Consider the following 22,111-nt stretch of genomic DNA (forward strand, 5'->3'; position numbering starts at 1 on the left):
TTTGTTTTAAATGCAGTCTGGTTTTCTTTCATGAAAACAGCTCCATCAACAGAGAAGATATTTCTCAATTTAAACTCAATCACCCACATGGAGGCTTGATGACCCCAGCATCCTTGTAATTATGGCCAAACTGAGGGGGTCACAAATAGCAACCTGCCTAACAAATATTAATTGAGCAGATAGCTCTGTGACATCCTGTGATTCCATATTTTGTGAATCTACCTATTTGTATATAGGTCAGTTAAAGAAATACTGTTTGAGTATGAAAAGTTAGTGCACAATGTGAAACCACTTTTTGCGACCCTTACTCCAGCAACCATGGACCATGTATCACTACCTGTGTAGGGTACTGGCCCAACAATACAAATGAAACATCTTGACTCTGCTGTTGATTTTGTGTGGCTTACGGATCAACTATGCATTTCATTAGGATTTCAGATAATTTTGGATTGTGGAGGAAACACACTTGCTTTGCCTTTGCCAAGCCCAAGAAGTTAGGATCATTTGTGCTTTACAGAAGTGGAGCTTCAACTGCGGCATCTGGCATGTTTATTTTTCTAATTGCTTCCCGTTGAAGTTCAATTACTCCATTTTAGAATATTGTCCTGGCCCTGGGGAAGTGGCAGTCCCTGAAGCTGTTATTAGCCATGGGGAGGGAGGCCGCTTGCGCCCCCTCCTCAATATTAATTATAAAATATGTACCCTGGACTTGGTCCACCCGGGAGCTTAAATAGAAACAAGCACGGAAAACTTGATTTTTTTCACATTTTCATGCCAATTCACAAATCTGCTATTATTTTTACTGCAAAAATGTAAACAAAATGCTTTTTTGGCTCAGGCAAAGTCCCAGGGGATATCAGCACCAGGCCATGGGGGTCCCCAGTTTATTCCTACCCTGCCATCTTCTCTTTTTTGTTACCTTTTTGTTTGGGACTTAGGCGGAGTCCGAGTCACAAAATGGCTGTCAATACCCTTTTACCAGCCCCGCTTGACCAATCATCTCAAAACCTTCAAGACAGCAGCTGGAGTGAGTTTCAAACTAGTTTTGAAAATTTCATGAGTATTCGTCAAATAGTGCCAAAGTTATTGTCAAAAAATGCTTTTCCTATTGAAACTAGGTCCTAACTATAACCACCTACTTACCTACTGGTGAATGGCATGGCTTGCAGGTGGTGGGGTGGGTGTGGGTGCCACGGGGGTCACGCAGGTGTCGCTGGGGTTGTGGGGGTGTCACGCCGGGGGAGAAGTGGGGTTTAGAAATGTAAAAAAAAAACTTACCTCGAGGCCGGGTCAAATGGCTTTAGTGCTCCTGCTCTCCTGAGTCCGCTTCCATGTACAGGAAGCAGGCGGCTAGGCCCCCTCACCTAAGCCAATCACAATGCTGCAGTCCAGCGTTGTGATTGGTCTGAGCGCCTTGGCACATCGCTAAGTCACGGGCTGTAGGGGTGGGCATGTTCTCCATGCAGACTGTAATGCAACCTGCATGGAGAACAGGGAAGTGCGAATGACTGTTTTGGCTGGCCTGGGAGGGCCGACCAGTCATTGTGCACTTGAGTGGGCAAACCACTCCGCCCCTGCTCTGCTCTGTGAGCAGAGCAGCCTTGCCCAACCTCCCGCCCGCAAAGGAAACATACCATGATATTATGTTATGTTTCCTCTCCCCTCATTGCTTGAAAGCAGTGGGGTGATGCTCCTCCGCCATAGCGGAGGAGCGGCCACTGCATCCCACCCTTTGAGCACTTCACACTGACTTTGAGGGAAGCATGACATCTCCACAGAATGGAGCTGGAATTCTCTCATGGCCCTATCTCCTTCTCATTCAGGCAGCCCAGCCACTCAAGACAGGCCACTCCTCAGTCACTTGAAATCGAGGCAGGATGGGATTGGGCTAGAGAGGACCCGGGAGCAAGGACTTCAGGGGTCCCAGGGAGGCACTGCAATTTGTTTACCCCTAAGAGCGTTCTGGATGAGCATGGGCTTACTTTTGGGAGGGCTATCTATCACAGGTTTCCCCTCCAAGAGGGCCTAGTGCATCACCTGTCCCTGGTCCCTAATTTGTTGGTTTGGTCCTCCCAAGTGGAGGAGCCCATCCCAAGCCCAGTCCATATACAAGCACCCAGCAGCCGCAGACTGTTCAACTGGCCATGACACACACAGAGAGGGTCAGGCCGTGTGAGGGTTCTGGTTTTTACTATCAGTCACTGGACCACCATTAATGATTCTTTCTCAGATTCACCTCCAAAAACCTTGTTACAACTTTTACTTCCTCTAGATAGTCAAGTTTGATCATCCTATCCACACTATACCAGAACAATTGCTGACCCAGAGAGGCCGATCCAAAGCCATTACTAAACCCTCATATCAGTAATAGCAATGTGTGGTGTGTACAAAGGCCAGGGACTTAATCAACGCAAGCTTGTAACCCACACTTACTGGGAATTCCTTGTTTATAAGAAATAATTGCAATTCCCAATCCCTATCACAAATGGGGTTCAATTCATTACCAGCACATTTTGGCAAAGGGTAAATACCCACTGATCTGCTCAGTGTGTTGTGCATGCAGCCCTGGTCACATCAGGGCATCACAATTCACAGATCCGTTATTGCATGATCTTGTGTAGCTGAACACCTCTTATCCTGCTAAGGAGTTGAACACCCATCTAACTTAGCTAGTTAGCATGGAGGAGTCTTGTTTAGAATTAATCAGACAAATCACTCCACCAACTAAGAGAGGCCATACACCACCACCCACTCTTGCGAGAAAGAGCTATCAATCTGTAAATCCTTTCTGTGTATGGGCCAGTTGAGGTTTCCTGTGTTTAGTAAAATTAAGTCAAAGGCTCCACTCCCGGTGGCCCCCCTCCCTCAATCCTTTAAGTTTCAGCTATGCAAACTTACCCCACCCCCCCAGGAACCAAATAATTTGAATTCCTCCAGCTGGTCATGGGAATAACCCTGCTGGTTTGCTAGTCAGCATTGTTTAATGTTCAAACTACATCAGTATCCTATTGTCTTTGAACCTTCAACTTTTGTTCTTGAATAATTAAAACATTCTTGGCAGATGCTTTTACTTTGGTTTGTCTTGCACCAGTTGAAGAATTTCACGTCTAGCAACACAGTACGACTGCCCCCAGCTATCCCTCTTAATCATGGCCCCAGTTGCTACAAGCAACGAATAGAACTGGAGTACTAATCCATGATTCCTAGATGAAGTACTCAAACAACCGACCAACTTTGAACACCTTAAATTCTTCTGACTCCCAGGACACTCATTCTAGAGAATCAAGAGGGCACAGGCTGAGACAGGTAGTAGTTTGGCCCAAGCTGTACCGCCGGCTCGATCTCATGTTCCAACAACAAACTTTTGAACTACTGCAACTCTCATACAAAGTTTTGGAACTGGCACCAGACTTGCCCTCCAATGGATTCTCATTAACCAATTGAAAGTATACTCAATATAATTACGGAGTGTCTAAAGAGTCCTGTAATTTGCATGCCTGCTGCCTTCCTTGGATGTGGTAGCTGTTTCTCAGGATCCCTCTCTAGCGTTGAAGCCTACATCCTGCTACCTGTGGATACCATGGTAGGCACAGAATTATCAAAGAATGTTGACATCCAAATGTATCGTAGCCATCAAAGGGACATACGTTCAGCCTGAGGTTCTCTAGAGTCACCAAAGTGGTCTGGTGAACCCAAATTAGTTTTGGTCTGATACAAGCATGCATCCCAGGCGGTCATTGCTCATTGGCAAATATTAGCTCTTGAATTACCACAGTTATTCAAATAAAAGATGGAGCATTCAAAGGAACCATCACTGATTTAATGAGCCATTCACAGTTTGACTGTACACATGCATGGCTTAATATTTGGAACAAGCACATGCTGCTGGTAGAATCAACCAGATAGCCACACCTGCTGGACAGGAGGAAGAGCCATGTGCCCATACTGGACCGACCTTCTCATGACTTGTGAGTCTGCTTTTATGGCTCCTGCTTGCCTTTAAGCGGCTGGGGACCAGGCAGTCGCACAGGCAATAGAAAGGCCCAACCTGCTCCACAACAACAGAAGGGAGAGCTGGGTCGAGGTACAGTCTAAGCAGGGCACAGGGGTGCCTAGTCCAGGCCTAGGCAGCCAGGCCCTCCCAAGGAACAGTCAGATGTTGTGGAGTTGCACTGGGTGGAGAATGGCAATGGACTGGAGCCTTGTGGTCACACCTGTGGAAAAATTAAACTCATTAAAGAATCATTTCTTCTCGGCTCCTAACTGGGACAAGTGCTAAAAAGGACACAAATGCTATTTACACCCATTTTAAAGTTTTTCTTGGGCTTAAATAAATCTGTGAATGTAGAGCAAAAATGTTTTTGCCACAGAAGCATATGTTTTTATATGATAGATATTCGTTTGTTTCCCAGTAGGGTGGGATCAAAGCAGAAAAGTAATTGTATTTTTGCTCTCGGTGGGACTAGACAATCAAGCAATTGAAGACTCATTTGAAACCTAGAAATCTGAGGTTTTCCAATTAACCAAAATGTCAGGGGTAGCAGAAGTGACATCACATGCCCTTTGACCTTCAATTTCACACATGCACATGGTTATACATAAACACATTCACACGTACACCTAACTCTTTCCCACGTAAATACACACTCACCCACAAGTACGTACACAATATACATTTAAAAGCATTTTTTTACTTACCTTAGCTGCCAGCAAAGGTCTTATTTCAGCTAATTGTACTCCATGTTTATTAAACTAATAGTGAATAGTGAAACATTATTCGTTATTAGTGGAAAAACAATTTTTTAAGAAAAGTATGAGAGTTGAGGTCCAAGCGACGCCCATAAGGATGAGTTGCACTGTGTTACTGCCACTGAGTTTTCCACCTCTGAGCCCAGAAGTCGCAAAGACAGGGGCTATCCAGCGGCGTCCTCTGGCAATCCTTAAATTACATCCATAGTTTCCAAAATAGGTCATCTGGACCAGATATGTTAGTTTTGTAGACTACTAAAAGTACATTTGAGCATATTGTACTGATCTTGCCTATGACTACTATTCAGAAAACAGTTTTTGATAATTACTGCTTCCACAAATTCCTGTGCTTGTTATAATTGTATAATTTTCGGGTAACACCTAAACTCAGTTTTTAATGTTTTTCTAGGATGCTTTCTACCATTCAATTGCTGCTCTGTTTTACTTGAGTGCAGCCGTTTTGCAGGCTTATGTTACTGTGGTAAATGGATATCATCCTATCCAGGACTATAAAACGTATGGAGAAAATGTTGCAGCGGTGGTAAGTGTTTAATTATTGTATAAAATGTAATAAGCTATGTATTGCTCTCTTAATAAACTTGCACATCAAATTCGATAAAGACTGTGCCCAAAACAGTCAAAATTCTCTAAGGTGCACAAATGAAAACAGAGCTGTTGGATTTCAACCACTCTGCAGGGTCACCCCTAAACTATTTATCTTTACCCTACTGTTTTGTTAACACTTTTTTACTGCCTTTAGAACTGTACACACTTGATTACTGCTAACCAATGCTAAAGTACTTCTGCATCTCCCCTTTAAATTTGATAAAATTGGCTCCCACACAATTGGCACATTTTAATTATTTGTAAGCCCCTAGTAAAGCGGAACTACAGGTATCCAGGGCCTGTATATTACATTCTACCAGTAGGTCTAGAACAATCATTGTGCCACTCAAGAAACCTGTTTAAACATGTCTCATGCCTTCAATTGCAGCCTGTGTACAGTTTTTGCTGTGTTGAAATCTTCATTTTTATACATGTATGTCACCCAGACGGTAGGCCTTAAACAGCCCAAAGGGTAGGGTACAGTATATTTAAAAAGTTGGGCATGTATTGTTAAGTTTTACATTTTCGGGTAGTGAAGAACTCTTAAATTCATTGTTTACTGCTGCAAAGCCCACCTCTTCTAGCAATGGGATACTTTATTACATTTAAACAGTGATAACTTTCAATTCAGAGCAGTTAGGAATATCTAGGTTGGTCAGTCAGTCAGTCAGTCAAAAAGCTTTATTATCGGTTAAAAACCATAAAAGCACATATGTGAACATTTGTATTAGAGCAATTTAGACAAATAGTATATGACAATCATAAAACAGCCCGAATTCATATGGTATTAAAAAGAAGCACAATATTAAAAAAATAACAAGAAACTGTACAAGTTAAAAAAAAGGTAATCACGCACAGTCCCTGGGCTATATTTTGTTTATAAAAAGCAGGTGCTAAATACAGTGTTTGGTGGATGCACAGAAGCAGCAATTTAACAATTTTTCATTTTAAGTTTAGCACCTCTTAAGCACCACATAGACAATAGGAATCTAGCTGTTGCAAACACAATCTGCTGGGTGGTGTCATATTTTAGAATTCTGAATACCTCCCTATAATCCCTGAGACCCCTAGACTTGCAAACTGGAATGATCCATTTGGCTCTAGCCCTAGAGTAGGAGGGGCAGAAGAGCAGAACGTGCAGATTTGTCTCTTCGCTACCCTCACACCCTGGGCAAGAATTCAGAGACTGGGGAGCATTGGACTACTTATGTGTTACAGCCCTTAGGGGCAGAGTTCCATGTCTAAACTGGACGTGTAATTTCTTAGCCAGTAGGGGCTGGATATCGTCCAAGAATTTCTCAAAGTAGGGAATAACCTTAATATCTACAAAGGTATTAGTCAGCCTACCCAAAGGGGAATTTGCTAGCATGATTTCCGTTCGATATTGCTTGAGTAGCAAACTCATTGAACTCTTGGAGATCAGGCCGCAGGCTTCCTCTGAGGAAGTCCACAAGTCACCCTTGCCAAGTGCATGACAAAGCTGTTTCATGTATTTCAACCAGGGGATTCTTCCCACGCCCACTCTGGACAGAAGGTCCCTTAGGTCTTCCCTGTAGCTCGAGAGCTCAGGGGTGGACCAAAGTAGCCTCCAGTACAGCAGGGGGCGGTCTGAAACAATCTCGTGGCTGGGGAGCAAACCTAGATCTAGCCGTAGGGGGGTCAGAGGGGAACTCTTGGGTAGTTTCAGAAGGCGCCTAATAAAGCTATTCTCAGTATGGGTTAGAGCAGTGGCGCAGAGATGACCCCCACAGATCTGTGCTATATAGTGCTCCTCCTCTCGCTTAGGCTTTGTATATTTCCACGGGCGGTCCCAACGGCTTAAAAGAACTCTTGTTGTAAACCTTTAGGATGCCGCCAGAGGATTGGGCCAGCTTCAGATTCGCCTTCACCATATGAGACCCCCAATCCATTCTATCATTTAGAGTTATCCCCAGGTAGTCAAAGGTTGACACTCAATCCAGCCCCCGACCATCCAAATGGGGATGGGGACAGTTGGATGATCTGGCGTTATAAACCATAACTTTAGTTTTGGAGAGTTTAATCTCCAGATTCCTCATTCTACAAAAGGAACAAGGCGCCTCCAGTGTTCGCTGAATACCCATGAAAGATTTTGATAGTAAAAGGGTATCATCAGCGAACATCAGGGCTGGTATCTTACGGCCCGCTAAAGTAGGTGAGTCAAGGTCCCTCGCTCCCAATAGATGTTCAATCAGCCCATGGAGGAAGAGGGAAAAGAGCGTGGGGGCCAGCACGCACCTCTGCCTCACTCCCTTTTCCACCGGAAATGGAGCCGAGAGCTCCCCGTTCCTCCCAAACCTCACCCTAGCGAAGGTACCTTGGTGCAAGCGTTTAAATAGGTGGCACAAATAGGCCGGCACACCCATCTCTTGTAATATTACCCAAAGCTTGTCCCGCTGGACCAGGTCAAATGCGGAACAAAGGTCCACAAAAATCAGATACAAACTACCCGCCCCCAGGAATACCGTCTTACAGTATACCAGCTGTAATCTAAACAGTTGGTCGATGGTAGAGACCTTCGCTTGGAAGCCCGCTTGTAGGGAGGTTAGGATGTGATGCTCATCCATCCAACTCTGTAACCTTGTTAGTAAGAGGCGGGCAAATAATTTCTGAAGGACATCAATAAGACTAATGGGGCGGTAGTTGGCCGGGTCGAGAGGGGAAGCATTTTTGTGGATGGGTATAATTTCTGCACCTAGCCAGGTTTGGGGGATCTCCATACCCTGTAGAATGGCATTAAAGTATAGCCAAAGGTAAGGAGCCCATACCATCTGTTCATATAGATATAGGTCTCCAGGGATCCTGTCTAGCCCCGGAGCTTTCCCAGTAGTTAAACTTTTTAAGGTCGCCTGAATTTCAAGGCCCAATACGCCCGGCTGAGGTGAGTCAGGAGTGTTCTTTGGTGGGGCTAAATCATCTACCGCAGTGCGGTCAGAAAGAGTGTAGAGGGGCCTAAAGTGAGTAAGCTGTATGGCTGTCGACCCCTCTACAGAACCTGATCTAACTAGGTTCCAAAAGGCCCTGTAGTCTCTTCCGTTCAAGGCTTCCTTTATACTTTCCCACCTTGAAGCCTCCCACTCTGACCTAGCGGGCGTAATCATTCTTTTGTAGTTCTGCCTAGCTGATCTAATACTCGACAGAGACCCTGATTTTACTTCCTTTATAAGGGTCTTTTTAGCCGTCCTGCAGTTTTTGTTAAACCAGTGCGCCTGGTCTTTTGCCCGTGGCCTCATATTATCAGTGTTGAAGAAATAACCCGCTAAGCTGGAAAGGAGCTTGTTATGAATGTGTTGTAGATCCTGGAAGTAGGGCAAATCGTGGTTGGCGCCCACGAGGTCACCTGCCTCTATTAACGAACAAGCAACAAGGTGATATATCTCCGCAAGTTTGTCTGGGGCTAGCGCAACCTTTGGCCACCTAATGCGTCTGCCACCCGCCGCTGTAACTAAATTCAGGTCATTAATAGTCTCCAGTACCCCCAAATCATTTCGGTGTCCCAAAGTATAGTTCAGTTCTAGAGATAGGAGGTTATGGTCGCTATCTACCCTTGAGATAACAGTAAGGGCTCTAAATTGGACCCAGAAATCCACATTGAACAAGATATAGTCAATGGATGTACTTTTCCCTGGTCTACCATATGTACTTGTGCCAGGTACATCGGGAGGCATTCTACCATTGCAGGCCCTGAGGGAGTGAGTTACTGTCAGCTTATTAATCTCAAGGGCCAAGGGCAATATACGCTTAACCGGATACATAGTACACTCCGGAATATGCCAGTTGGAGTCCTCATCCGCAGTTACAGAGGGGATCCCAGCGAACGGCTCGAAATGGGAATTAAAGACACCCCGATGATTTTGTAGGACGATGGAGGAAACTAAAGGAGAAGTTCCTCAAGCGCCTCCAATTGGGATAAGCCCAGCTGGAGTGGAGTGGGGCGTAGATATATATTGATCACTACCAGCGTCAAACCGTCCAAAAATTTATGTAAGATACAAAGGATGTCTGGGGAGTGAGAATCTATTAGCTTAATCGAACACCCCAAATGGGAGGCAACCCAGATACACCTGGGACCCTGCACTGCCGGTGTGTATAGTGTTGCGTAACCCACCCTGGCAGGGGCCGACACTGACCAGGTCTCTTGGAACAAACACAAGTCATGCCTATCCGCCAACTCTCCCCAATCTGGATCATCCAACTTAGACCCTATCCATGCTACATTCCATGACCCAATCAGCGATCTACGGGTTTCTGCTCGGACCGATGAGACTGTTGTCGGTTTGCGGTCCAAGGGAGGGGGCGATTCTATGTTGGTGTAAATGTCCAACTCCCTACCAGCTCCAATGGGGCTGGTATTTAAGGATGGATGGCATCTTGACATGCCAACCGCCTGAGTCCCAATACCCGACTCATATGACCCCACCTCGTCACTCACACCCGCCTCCGCCTTACTCCCTGCTTGGTTAATTCCCAGAACATTGGGGCCCAAAAGAGGTGATAGTCAATCCACGTTGTTCAACACACTGTAACTATTAGCTACGGGAATATTGTATTCTAGGTCCTGTCCTCCCTGGAAAAAATAGGAAAGAACAGACCTACCCAGTGCTTGAGCTCGTGAATAAAAATACCCTAAATGTAGAGTATTGATTGGATCCAGATTAGAAGGGCCACCATGAAACAAAATGTGGTTGACCACTCCTGGATCCCTAAAGTTAATGATTACACAGTCCCCATGATATCCTTAGGTCTGGTCCCCAACCAACTAACTCTTCGGGCGAATAGAATTTCCCCTTGGCCTGCCCCCATGAGGGGTCTATGATTGTTCAGCCAGAAGATAATTTTATTCTTCAGCTCAAGGAAAGTTTCATCTCGCTCTCCTACCAGCGAGGGCACTCCGGTCAAAACAACTACGTACGGAGATGCTTCAGGTTGTAGCTGGGGGCAAGGAGGAGTTTTATAGGATCCTTCGCAGAATTTTTCATGGCGGGGTTAACTTTAACTCCAATCTATTCTGGCCGCTCTTTTTCAATAACTTTTCGACTTTGAGAAGAGTCTCAGGGGATCAGACTGGTTATATTTGGAAACCCCTTAGATGTAGATGGTGGGCCACACACTAACGTAGCCGTGTTACTTTTCTGCCTATTTAGAGAAACCGGATCCTGTACAGGGTTGTCCAAGCGAACACCTTCTCTTGGATTGTTACTTTTATTGGCCGGCTTAGTTGTACCCGATGCCGCTTTCGCGGCGTTGTTCCCAGTTGTGGTCACTGGCTGAGCACCGCTTGGGCATTTATTATTTATCAAGGTAGCTAGTTTATCAATCCTACAAGATAAAGATTTAAAATGCGAATTGATAAGCTGTTCCATTTGGGCATAAAGATCAATTAGTAGGTGGGTAGCCCAGACAGGGGGTGCCAGAGCGGAAAAGGAGGGACCTGGAGCAGGCTGAGGAAGATCAGGTATGGGTTCATTTCTCCTTCTCCTGAGGCACAGCCGGGAGTCTTGTTGTTGAAAATCGCCATTTTTAAAATTTGTTTGTTCTGAAGTTTATTTTAATTCACATCACTCTCTCCCCTTGTTGCACCTCTTTGGGCACTTGCTTCCTCATTAGCACATCCGCGCAGCCGAGATAAACGCTGCCGCGGAATCAATACTTATTCGTACGCCAGCAGCGAGTGAGCCGGTCTTTAGGCCTCGCCCACTCGTCCGAGGCCACGCCCCCGAGCCTACATATACGAGCTGACTGATAGCTCGGGTCAGATCCTTCTCCTGAGGCACAGCCGGGAGTCTTGTTGTTGAAAATCGCCATTTTTAAAATTTGTTTGTTCTGAAGTTGATTTTAATTCACATCACTCTCTCCCCTTGTTGCACCTCTTTGGGCACTTGCTTCCTCATTAGCACATCCGCGCAGCCGAGATAAACGCTGCTGCGGAATCAATACTTATTCGTACGCCAGCAGCGAGCGAGCCGGTCTTTAGGCCACGCCCACTCATCCGAGGCCACGCCCCCCGAGCCTACATATACGAGTTGACTGATAGCTCGGGTCAGATCCTTCTCCTGAGGCACAGCCGGGAGTCTTGTTGTTGAAAATCGCCATTTTTAAAATTTGTTTGTTCTAAAGTTGATTTTAATTCACATCACTCTCTCCCCTTGTTGCACCTCATTGGGCACTTGCTTCCTCTTTAGCACATCCGCGCAGCCGAGATAAACGCTGCTGCGGAATCAATACTTATTCGTACGCCAGCAGCGAGTGAGCCGATCTTTAGGCCACGCCCACTCGTCCGAGGCCACGCCCCTAACCTGCTACAAAGATGTGCATTCCACGTTCGCGCAGCGGACGGGCGCAGCGGGCGCGCATAAGGCAAGCCCGTCTGGGCCCGTCCGGGCCCAGCCGGACCCAGGCCCAGGGACTTTGCCCGTCTTATCAAAAGTCCGTTTGGTATACACGAGTGACATGCTCCGGGCTCTCCACCCGAAAAAAAATCAGGACTGTCGCTACATTTACGCAGAAGGTAAACCTTATATTAACTACGAACACTGCAACCCAGACGCTATGACCACTGGCAATCCTGGACTACAGATGGGCCTTCTTAATTGTCGGTCCCTCTCTAAGCATGCCCACGAAACTAACCTGCTGATACAGGATCAAGGTCTGGACGTCTTGTTTCTTACAGAAACCTGGCTCTCTGTTTGGTCAGATTCTGATATTGTCAACGCCCTTCCCCCAGGATACCTTGTTCAAACTCTTCATAGACCTCGGGGCAGAGGGGGTGGCCTTGCAATAATCCACAGAGAACACCTTGCCTGTAGAACTAGTAATGCCAACATTGAAGACTGTGAAAGTTGTCACTTCACTCTTCAGATATCCCCTGCACACTCCCTCTCAGGGCTGCTGATCTACCGCCCCCCGGGAACACCAGGGAAATTCCTCAGTGCTCTTGTTGACACTGAGTCACAGATAGCTATCTCCTCCCCCAACTTCCTCCTCGTGGGTGACTTCAATCTTCATCTATCAGACCCTACAGATCTAACTGCGTCTGAACTCCTTCTTGACCTTAGGTCATTTAATATTCAGCTAGTCAACATAGGACCGACCCACGACAAGAGGCACCTTCTAGATCCTGTGCTTACCAACATCATGGACATCTCCACTGGCCCCCCTCTTCCCCTTCCCTGGACAGATCATTTTTTTTATCCCCATTTCTTGGTATTTCTTTATATCACCCACCCAACATCCCAAAACCCGGGTCATCGACCGGCGATGGCACAAACTTGTACCAGGCGAATGGACCACCATTCTTAAGGAATCTATCCCTGCCTTTACCACCGACCCAGTCAACGCCGATAAACAGTTCAACCTCTGGCTTACATCATCGTTGGATAAACTCCTCCCCAAAACTACTAACCTCAAGCATACCAAAAGAGTGAGCCCTGCCCCTTGGTATACTCCGGAGCTCCATCTTTTACGGAAGGAATGCAAAAGAACGGAGCGCTCCTGGAGGAAGGATAAATCCATGATTAAGAAGGATGCCTACCATACTGCATTAAAAAACTACAAGATTGCTCTCCGCAAGACAAAAAGTTTATTCTTCCAAGAAAGGATAGAAGGCTCCTCTTGCTCCAGCAAGGAGTCTTTTATCATTTTGAAAGAACTCCTTAAGGTCCCAGATTCTGGACGTAGAACTCCACCAGACCCCACAGCAGATGAGGAAAAATGCCTTAAACTGGCCATCTTCTTCGAGGAGAAGATCCAGAAAATCCTTGCCTCTATTCCATCTACTAACTTGAGCGAGGAAAAAGAAATCAACACTACTCCCACCTCCCCCCGCCTAACTTCCTGGGGATCAGTGACTATCGAAGAGGTCGAAAGTACGCTAGACACCATCAAAAGCGGATCTCCTGAGGACCCTGTTCCGCTGCGTATCCTTAAGAAAGTAGCGCCCACCATCGTCCCCCGCCTTACCCATCTCATTAACGCCTCGCTGCTACTGGGAATTGTTCCCTCTAGCTGGAAGGCAGCGGTCGTCAAGGCATTACTGAAAAAACCCTCCTTGGACCCCCTGGACTTGGCCAATTATAGGCCAATTTCTCTTCTCCCCGGAACCAGTAAGATTGCTGAAAAGCTCGTGAATAAAAAACTTTCACAATATCTGGAAACCAACAATCTGCTGAAAAGTTCGCAGACTGGATTCCGCCCAGGGCAGGGCACTGACATCGCCCTTCTTGCAGCGGTGGAGGAGGCCAGAGTACTTCTGGACGCGGGAGAATCAGTGGCAGTGATCCTCCTGGACCTCAGTGCGGCCTTCGACACCGTTAACCACGGATCCTCATTCACCGACTTAGGTATATCGGTGTGGAGGGAACTGCGCTGACCTGGCTTTCTTCCTTCCTGGGCCAACGCTCCTTTCAGGTCTGGGAGAATGACACCCACTCCCCCGAAACACCCCTCCAATGTGGCGTGCCTCAGGGTTCTTCCCTAAGCCCGACATTATTTAATGTCTACATGTCCCCATTGGAGGAGATCGTTAATCCGTTCGGAGTGAGTATCGTCAGCTATGCTGATGATACTCAATTAGTGGTGTCCTTATCTCATCCAAGTCAAGAACCAGCGGACCTATACAACTGTCTGACACTAATACAAGGATGGATGAACAGCTCTTCTTTGAAACTTAACGGTTCAAAGACAGACATTCTCCTCCTTGGCCAGAAGGGGCTGTACCTCTCACAGAATATCTGGCCCCCCTGCCTGGGTGAACCTCCTGATCCAAAGTCCGAGATTAAAAGCCTGGGTAGTTGGCTCCAAAAAGATCCGTCTTTTAAGACACAAGCCAAAAAAGTTGCCGGGACGTGCTTTGGACTCCTTAAGTCGATCAGGAAGATTCTGCCTTTACTCCCGCCGACCTCCCAAAAACTGCTAATCCAAGGCCTTATTTTATCAAGGTTGGATTACAGTAATACCATCTACCTAGGCGCTCCTGAGGCAACCTTGGACAAATTACAAAGGATCCAGAATTCCGCAGCTCGGATCCTCACCAATACCCCTGCCAGAGCTTCGGCCAAACCAGCTCTGAAGCTCCTCCACTGGCTCCCAGTGAGAGAGCGAGTGAAGTTCAAGGCCCTAAGTCTGGCTCATAGACTTTTACAAGACAAAGGTCCCCCCATTTTAAGAAAATTCATCAGACCCTACAAAGCTCCAAGATCCTTACGATCCGATCAGGAACATCTTATCACCATCCCTAGAGTCAAGAAGGCACGTACGGGTGGAAGGCGCTTCTCTGTCCACACTGCCCGTCTCTGGAACTCGTTACCCCGCGACCTTAGAACAGATCCAGACTATCTCCGATTCAGGAAGCGGCTGAAAACGCACCTTTTTCCCTAATTGACTCCCCTTTCCTCGCCCCTCTGACCTTCAGATGTATGGATCCTAGCGCTGGGATACTCACGGGTGACTACGCGCTTTATACAATTTAATAATAATAATAATAATAATTTCTCTTAGCGACTTTTTTAGCAGGTTTAACCTTCTTAGTTCTGGGACGGGGTTTAGGTGCCTTTATCCCTGTCAGGGGGATGGGGACAGAGCAAGGTCAATAGGGACACTATCGTCCGGGGCCAGCTGTGCGCATGGTAACTCAACGAAGGAGGGCGTCAATGTTGACGTTAGTTCCGGGGAATTAACTATAGCTAGGGAAAAGTCCTCATTAGGCAGAGGGGGGGCATGGCAGGGGTAGTTGAGAGTCGTCTTTCAGTGTTTTCTATGGCCGATGCCACCACCCCTATTGTTTTTTGGAGCATTTTATCAATAGCTTTGAAGCTCGGGAGTGGTTGACTCATTGCTGCCTTTTGCCTAGTTAAGGGGCGAGAAGTTGAAGGATTTGGTTTGCCCATAGTGATCACCAAGGATTCTTAATAAATGGTGCTTTCCAGGGACTCAAACTAAAAATCAGAATTACACTTTAAAAAGTGTAAAACATCCATAAAAGATAATAAGGCCCAGCAACAAAGTTCTGGAGAGAAATACTGGAAGCAAAACACTGTATGGCAAAAGCCTTGACTGAGTAAGTTAATTAAAATACCACTTCAATAGGAGGAAGTCCCAGACGTTCAGTTACAGGAGGGGTCAGAGGGGTGGCCCAGCCCGGCCTCCTTTGGCCCCTGACGGCCACAGACGGTCCCGCCCTTGTCCCAGGCTTCGCCCGGGTGAGCCTGCGCGCGTCCCGTGTCGCGGGAGCCTGCTGTGAGTTTTATGCTCCTGCCCCCCTCCTCCTATCGCGAGACCGCACCGCACTGCCTCCTGGGTAACGTAGTTTGGCAGGCGGCGGTCCGCGAAACACAAGGGGGCAGGGAAGAGCTGAGGGCCAGCAGTGGAAGCAGGTCCGGCGAGCAGGGCACAGCAAGATATAAACAAGGAGCAAAGAAGTAACAGGGCCCACGAAGCAGGTAAGGGCGTCTAGGTTGGTATCTAATGAATTGTAATTTAAAACCTTCTTTATTGGTAATGTCAGATTTTAAGTCACAATTCTGTCACCTATCATACTGGCACATCCCAAAATCTCTGCCTCAGCACACTCACAATGAGGTTTACACTAGATTTTGTGCCCCAAAATTAAATGGGGCCAGGGTAGGGAGGAAGTGAATTCCAGATACCTCTGTAGGGAGAAGTTTCTTTCACTTCAAAGCTATCAAAAGGTAGAAATATTGGACCCAGATCTTCAGTACACATATGGGCCTGGACCTGTGGAAGACTCGGGTGAAGTATTGTTGTTCTGCTCTGCTGCACAAATTACTACAAATTTGCTGGCCTGCTGTCTGAAGGATTTGGTTTTTCCATAGTGATCCCCAAGGATTCTTAATAAATGGTGTTTTCCAGGGACTCAAACTAAAAATCTGAATTAAATTTATAAAAAGTGTACAACATCCATAAAAGATAATAAGGCCCAGCAACAAAGTTCTAGAGAGAAATACTAGAAGCAAAACGTTGTATGGCAAAAGCCTTGACTGAGTAAGTTAATTAAAATACCACTTCAATAGGAGGAAGTCCTAGACGTTCAGTTACAGGAGGGGTTAGAGGGGTGGCCCAGCCCGGCCTCCTTTGGCCCCTGACGGCCACAGACGGTCCCGCGCTTGTCCTGGGCTTCTCCCGGGCGAGCCCGCATGCGTCCCGTGTCGCGGGAGCCCACCGTGAGTTTTATGCTCCTGCCCCCCTCCTCCTATCGTGAGACCGCACCGCACTGCCTCCTGGGTAACGTAGTTTGGCAGGCGGCTGTCCGCGAAACACAGGGGGGCAGGGAAGAGCTGAGGTCCAGCGGTGGAAGCAGGTCTGGCGAGCAGGGCACAGAAAGATCCAAACAAGGAGCAAAGAAGTAATATGGCCAACGAAGCAGGTAAGGGCGTCTAAGTTGGTATCTAATGAATTGTAATTTAAAACCTTCTTTAATGGTAAAGTCAGATTTTAAGTCACAATTCTGTCACCTACCATACTGGCACATCCCAAAATCTCTGCCTCAGCACACTCACAATGGGTTTTACACTAGATTTTGTGCCCCCAAATTAAATGGGGCCAGGGTAGGGAGGAAGTGAATTCCAGATACCTCTGTAGGGAGAAGTTTCTTCCACTTCAAAGCTATCAAAAGGTAGAAATATTGGACCCAGATCTTCAGTACACATCTGGGCCTGGATCTGTGGAAGACTCGGGTGAAGTATTGTTGTTCTGCTCTGCTGCACAAAATACTCCAAATTTGCTGGCCTGCTGTCTGATTAAAAAGGACTGAACCTGCATCTTGAGCCCAGGACGACCAGGGTGCCTTCAAGGGCTAGTTGGCTGGCCTCATGATCAGAGCCTCTGGGACCGAAAAGACTCCAACCACCTTGACCCTAGCACATGGACTCAGTCTGCTGTGAGTGCTGCCACCCAAGTAATGCCATTCAACTCTTATACCCTTGGAGGTAGGCCTGGGGGTGCTCATCCAGCCAAGCTGTTGTACTCATAGGACCAATGCAGTACAATGCACCACCTCACAACTTTGTATTGGAACACCACTTTGTGACTCATCCCCAACGCTGCACCTTGCACCTCCTCAGAACTGCTGCTGTGCAATGCATCCTCAGCATAGGACCTTGCATCGCATCCACACATCAACCCGGAACTGCCTCTAAATGATGCAACCTTGACACAGGACCTCCAACCACATCGTCCCAGCTCCCTGGAACCACTTCTGTGTGGCACATCCTCATTGCGGGACTTCTCAATGCTCCAAAACCAGGATTTAAGGTGCCTTGTTCAGTAGTCCTAAATAGGTGCCTGTGTCAAGCATGTGCTGCATCATGGCCGCTCTGAACTTGTGAATTTGACTCAGTCCGGCACAATCAGATAACAGCAAATGTCACTTCACTTGTGCTTTTAGGCACTATTTTTAATTAAACCTTTAAAATTGCATATCTCGCTTATGTGTTTGCCCATAGTGGTGCAGCACAGAGTCCGGTGGCAGTCGGCGATGCAGTTGAGACACCTCGTCCGCATTTCATTTTGAACTGTCCCACTATGAACTGAATGATCCTGGTCTGCAGGGCGGCCTGGGTGTGCACGGCTAATCCCTGTGCCACCAAGGAGTGGTGGGAGGACCGCTGGAGTAAGGGAAGAATCTGGGCCTTTCTGAGGCTTCTTCTTGCCCTTATGGAGATTCTGGGTCTTGGCGAGAAATATAGGATATTGAACCACAACATAAGACACCCAATGTGGCATAAGCAAGAAGATTGTGGCTATAGAGCTCGAGGTGGGCAGGGAGGCCACAGTTCCAAGCCCCCCACGACAGCCAGAGGTCAGACCTGGACTGCGATGACTAGTGAGATGAAGTGGCGACCACATCGAAACTGGGGGAAATGGAATTGCTCCAGTCAACAATAAAGTGACTTAAAGATCAGGTCCAGAGCTCAACAAAACAGCATGCGATTGTTACAGCCTGGTTGGAGGACCAGGAAGGAAGGTCCAGGAGACATGAAATAAGTGTGGTGGAGGTCCCAGAGGGGGAGGAGGGATCTAGTGTTGACCTCTCCCTGGATGATCTGATATTGAACACACTCCGTCTCAAGCAACTTTCTATGTTATTTTCCATTGAGAAAGGACATCGGGTGCTTGGCCCCTGACCGGGGCCAGGTGCCCCCCACATACTAATATAGCCTGGATATTCAACTATAGGTACCGGGGTCAATCATTCAGGCGGCCTGGGTCCATGGAAACTTGCAGATGTAGAACGCAAGTGTGAGATTCTTTCCTGACTTTACTTTGCAGGTACAGAGGCAGAAACGCAGACTTGAGGACGTCAAGAGGGAGCTACTGGACAAGGAGATTAAGTATATGATTCTCTGCCCAGCTAAACTGAGAGTTACTTCAGAAGGCAAAACTTGTCACTTTGCTTCCCCCAAAGAGGCTTGGAACTGGATTGAGGGATGGTGCACAGTGTTCTGGAGGTGTGCGAGAGACTCCAAAGGCAGGCGTCAGGAAACAGACACAGAAACGAGGTGCTCTGCCTCGCCTAATAGATGTAAAACAAAATAGGGTTGGCTCTGATCAGCAAGGCTGAGCCTACATATCACATAACAAAAAGAGTTACCAGTACTGATAACATCATTTCAGTAAATAAATTTGTCATCCACATCAAGAAAAATAATTCAAGATAGGGTGTTGCTACTTAATCGCAGTTTTATTTTATAGAAATTCAATGATCATAACATAGTTTGTTTTTTCATAAAAAAGAGAGAAGCATTAGAAAAGTCATGAACACACCATACTATATTCATTTGAAACTTCAATCATCCGAAACCTCAATCATATCACAGTCAAGAACATTCAGCACACTCATACCTGATTATTGTCACACATACCACATACTGACAAACTACAATACAAATGATAATGAAATACAAGCTGGGTCTGCATTGATTATACACTAGTTCACTACAAATTTTTTGAAACCGTACAATCCAGTAAATCTTTCGAATTTTACACCATTCAATAAGATTGATTCAATGTTAGGTAATGTACAAAAGAATATAAGGGATCCAAGAGTAGCAATATCTCCTAGACGCTCAAGCAGACCAGCTGAGACATGGCCTACGCGTTTCAAATCCCCGTCTATTCGTGAGGGATTCTCATCAGGGCCTCAAACACTGCAATGTGGAGAGAGAAAAAACATGGAAAAGAGTTTTCAGAAAAGAGAATTAAAAGAAATACAATAAGTGGGTTTCTGCCGTGAAACGTGCAGTTTGTTGAAAAAACACATCAAGAGTCTTGCTTATATGCAAAACACCTGTCATAGGCTGAGGCTCCAATTTAATTGTAACTCTATGGAAATCTCCTGTTCTAATGATAACCCTACTAGGGACAAGATGGATTAAAGAACACGGTAGATTTAAAGAACATCTATCCTGGATTTGGCGTCCTGGGGATTGTCACTGCTCCTTAATTGACACTGCACTTTACTAAATACTTACCAACAAGATAACGATGATCTGGTCACAAGGGGGTAAGTCTTGGATGGTGAGAACGGGCTTCTCTCGGATAACGTGCCTGAAAATAAAGGATTTGCGGTGTTTAACTTGACTGTGGCATCAAGTATGGGTTGGAAACGATTTTGCGTAGGAAATCAAAGCAGGGTCTTACCACTACGAGAGGATATGTTGATGTTAGTGGCTAGAAGAAATAGACTGGCGGCGTGCGACGAACGATGGGTGAACCTGCACAGTAAATTAAAAAGACCCTTAGTTCGTGGTTAATTGGCCCTGGGTACTACACAGGGATAGAGCTAGCTCGGTGACAGCAAATACCTCGTATGAAGCTGAACCTGCAGCGGAAGATGTCTGGCATATGTCCGTAAGAACCAATAGCTGCTCTGGATAGCAAAACGCTAATTTTCTGCAAGGGAGAAGAGTAATACCCTGTTGTTGAACCAATACCTTATGGGCCCTAAAATAAAAAATCTAATGGCACTTGGGTTTACCTTTCAAGTGGGTTGGACATAGGGATTTACACGGTGTCTGTCTCGGTCAGAATACCGGGTTTGGGAGAGTCAGTACATTCCTGCTCCAACACGGGTGCTGAAAAAGATGTCAAATGGGAACGCAATTAATTGCAGTTCTACTAGTCTAGCACTAGCACTGGGAGCATTACGGGAGCATTGGAGGGGGGACCAAGGCAAAGCTACGAAAAGTAGCCCTCACGGTAACCACACTTACCGGCAGGCGTTGTATCTTCGGCGTCTCACTTCGCACTGACTTCTCACGCAGGCATGTTACCCTGTCGTCAGGATCTCTATCTTATAACGGGGCGGTCACGATGGCAACTCGTTACTTAGGGGCGGTCCTAGAGCCGCGGACTAACCTTATTGGTCTAAAGGGAAGTATACGTGATCAACGTTGTGAAGGTTCCTGGGTCTCAGCCCGTAACTCATTATTGGCGCATGCCCGTTGCCGACCATAACGGAACACTCTCTAGAAAAGATATTTCACTGCTATAACTGCCCAATTGGAGGGTCATGCATGTTACGTCATGATGCACTATACTAGGACTTAGAGCCACACTGGTTCATTATAAAGAGTGTACAAAGGAGAGGACAGAAGTGAGGACACAGGAAAAGGATCCTATCAAATAAAGGGAAATGCTCTCTCCATGTGTACAAAAATATGTGGCAAAGCCAATACCAGTTGTCATAGTTTAAATATCTCTGATAGTTCATTCAAGCCTGACACAGCCGTGTCAAACTTAACAATCAGTAGTGCCTCCCTTTTGGATAATTTGAGGCTCAAGTCACCCCCCGTGGGTCTTTTTCTATCCTCGAGATGACTGTCCATTTGAACTCATTTAGACCATGTCGCATCCGTGCCCAGTGGTTAACCAACGGAGCGTTCTCTACGTTTCTTTTCAGTCTGGACTTGTGTTGTGATATGCGTTGGTGCACTTCTTGTTCAGTTTTGCCAATGTACAAGCGGTCGCACGGGCAACTTATCCCATAGACTACGAATTTGGATTTACAGTTGCTAAATACCTCGTGTTTCCAAGAGATACCCTTATGCTGAAACACGGTACCCTGTATGGTGGTTTCGCAGCAAAGGCATGTGCCACATTTGTGGTGCCCCAACAGGGGGGCCAATCCCATCATCTGGCGAAGGGATGGTTGGATTTGAGATGGCATCGCCGCTCTCACCACGTGGTTTGCAACACTGTTCTCTCTTTTAAATGCAAACAGCGGTGGGTCTCTAAGACTTTCGTCTAGATTCTTCACTAGATGCCAGTTATGCCCGATTAAGCGTTTCAGCTGGTTGGCATTAGGACAAAAAGTAGTTACACAAACCTGACGTTTTTGTTCTGGTTTCTTTTTTCGCTCCAGGAGTGTTTCTCTGGGCGTCCACCTTGCCCTCTTCGTGCAGTTCCTAACAAGTTTTTTGGGGTACCCTCTATCACAAAGTTTCGAAACAAGTTTTTCCGCATGGTGAATGAAATCGTTCTCATACGTGCAGTTTCTGCGCACGCGCAGAAACTGCCCATACGGCAAGTTTTCTCTTAGGCTCCTTGGATGATTGCTCTGAAATAGTAGCGCCTTGTTGCGATCCGTTGGTTTCACAAACAACGAGGTTGCCAACTTGCCGGCTTTGGGGAACACCTCCACATCTAAGAAAGCGATCTTGGTTTCTGAGTGGGAAAGACTGAATTGTATATCAGGTGTTCTAGCGTTTAGCCATTGGTGGAA

General features: G+C 46.6%; 1 protein-coding gene and 1 pseudogene across 1 annotated transcript in view; one reads left to right on the forward strand and one right to left on the reverse strand.

Moving 5' to 3' along the window:
• The window catches only part of LOC144763304 (myelin and lymphocyte protein-like), a 194,174-nt gene that overhangs the window by 108,879 nt on the left and 63,184 nt on the right, over positions 1–22,111 (forward strand). The window contains exon 3 of the mRNA XM_078648771.1: positions 5,159–5,290. Within this exon, the coding sequence (XP_078504897.1) occupies positions 5,159–5,290 (132 nt within the window). The remainder of the gene's footprint in view (positions 1–5,158; positions 5,291–22,111) is intronic.
• On the reverse strand, positions 2,214–3,905 carry LOC144765535 (18S ribosomal RNA; annotated as a pseudogene).

This window comes from Lissotriton helveticus, chromosome 6 (genome assembly GCF_964261635.1).
Source record: "Lissotriton helveticus chromosome 6, aLisHel1.1, whole genome shotgun sequence".
In the NCBI taxonomy this organism is placed as follows: domain Eukaryota; kingdom Metazoa; phylum Chordata; class Amphibia; order Caudata; family Salamandridae; genus Lissotriton; species Lissotriton helveticus.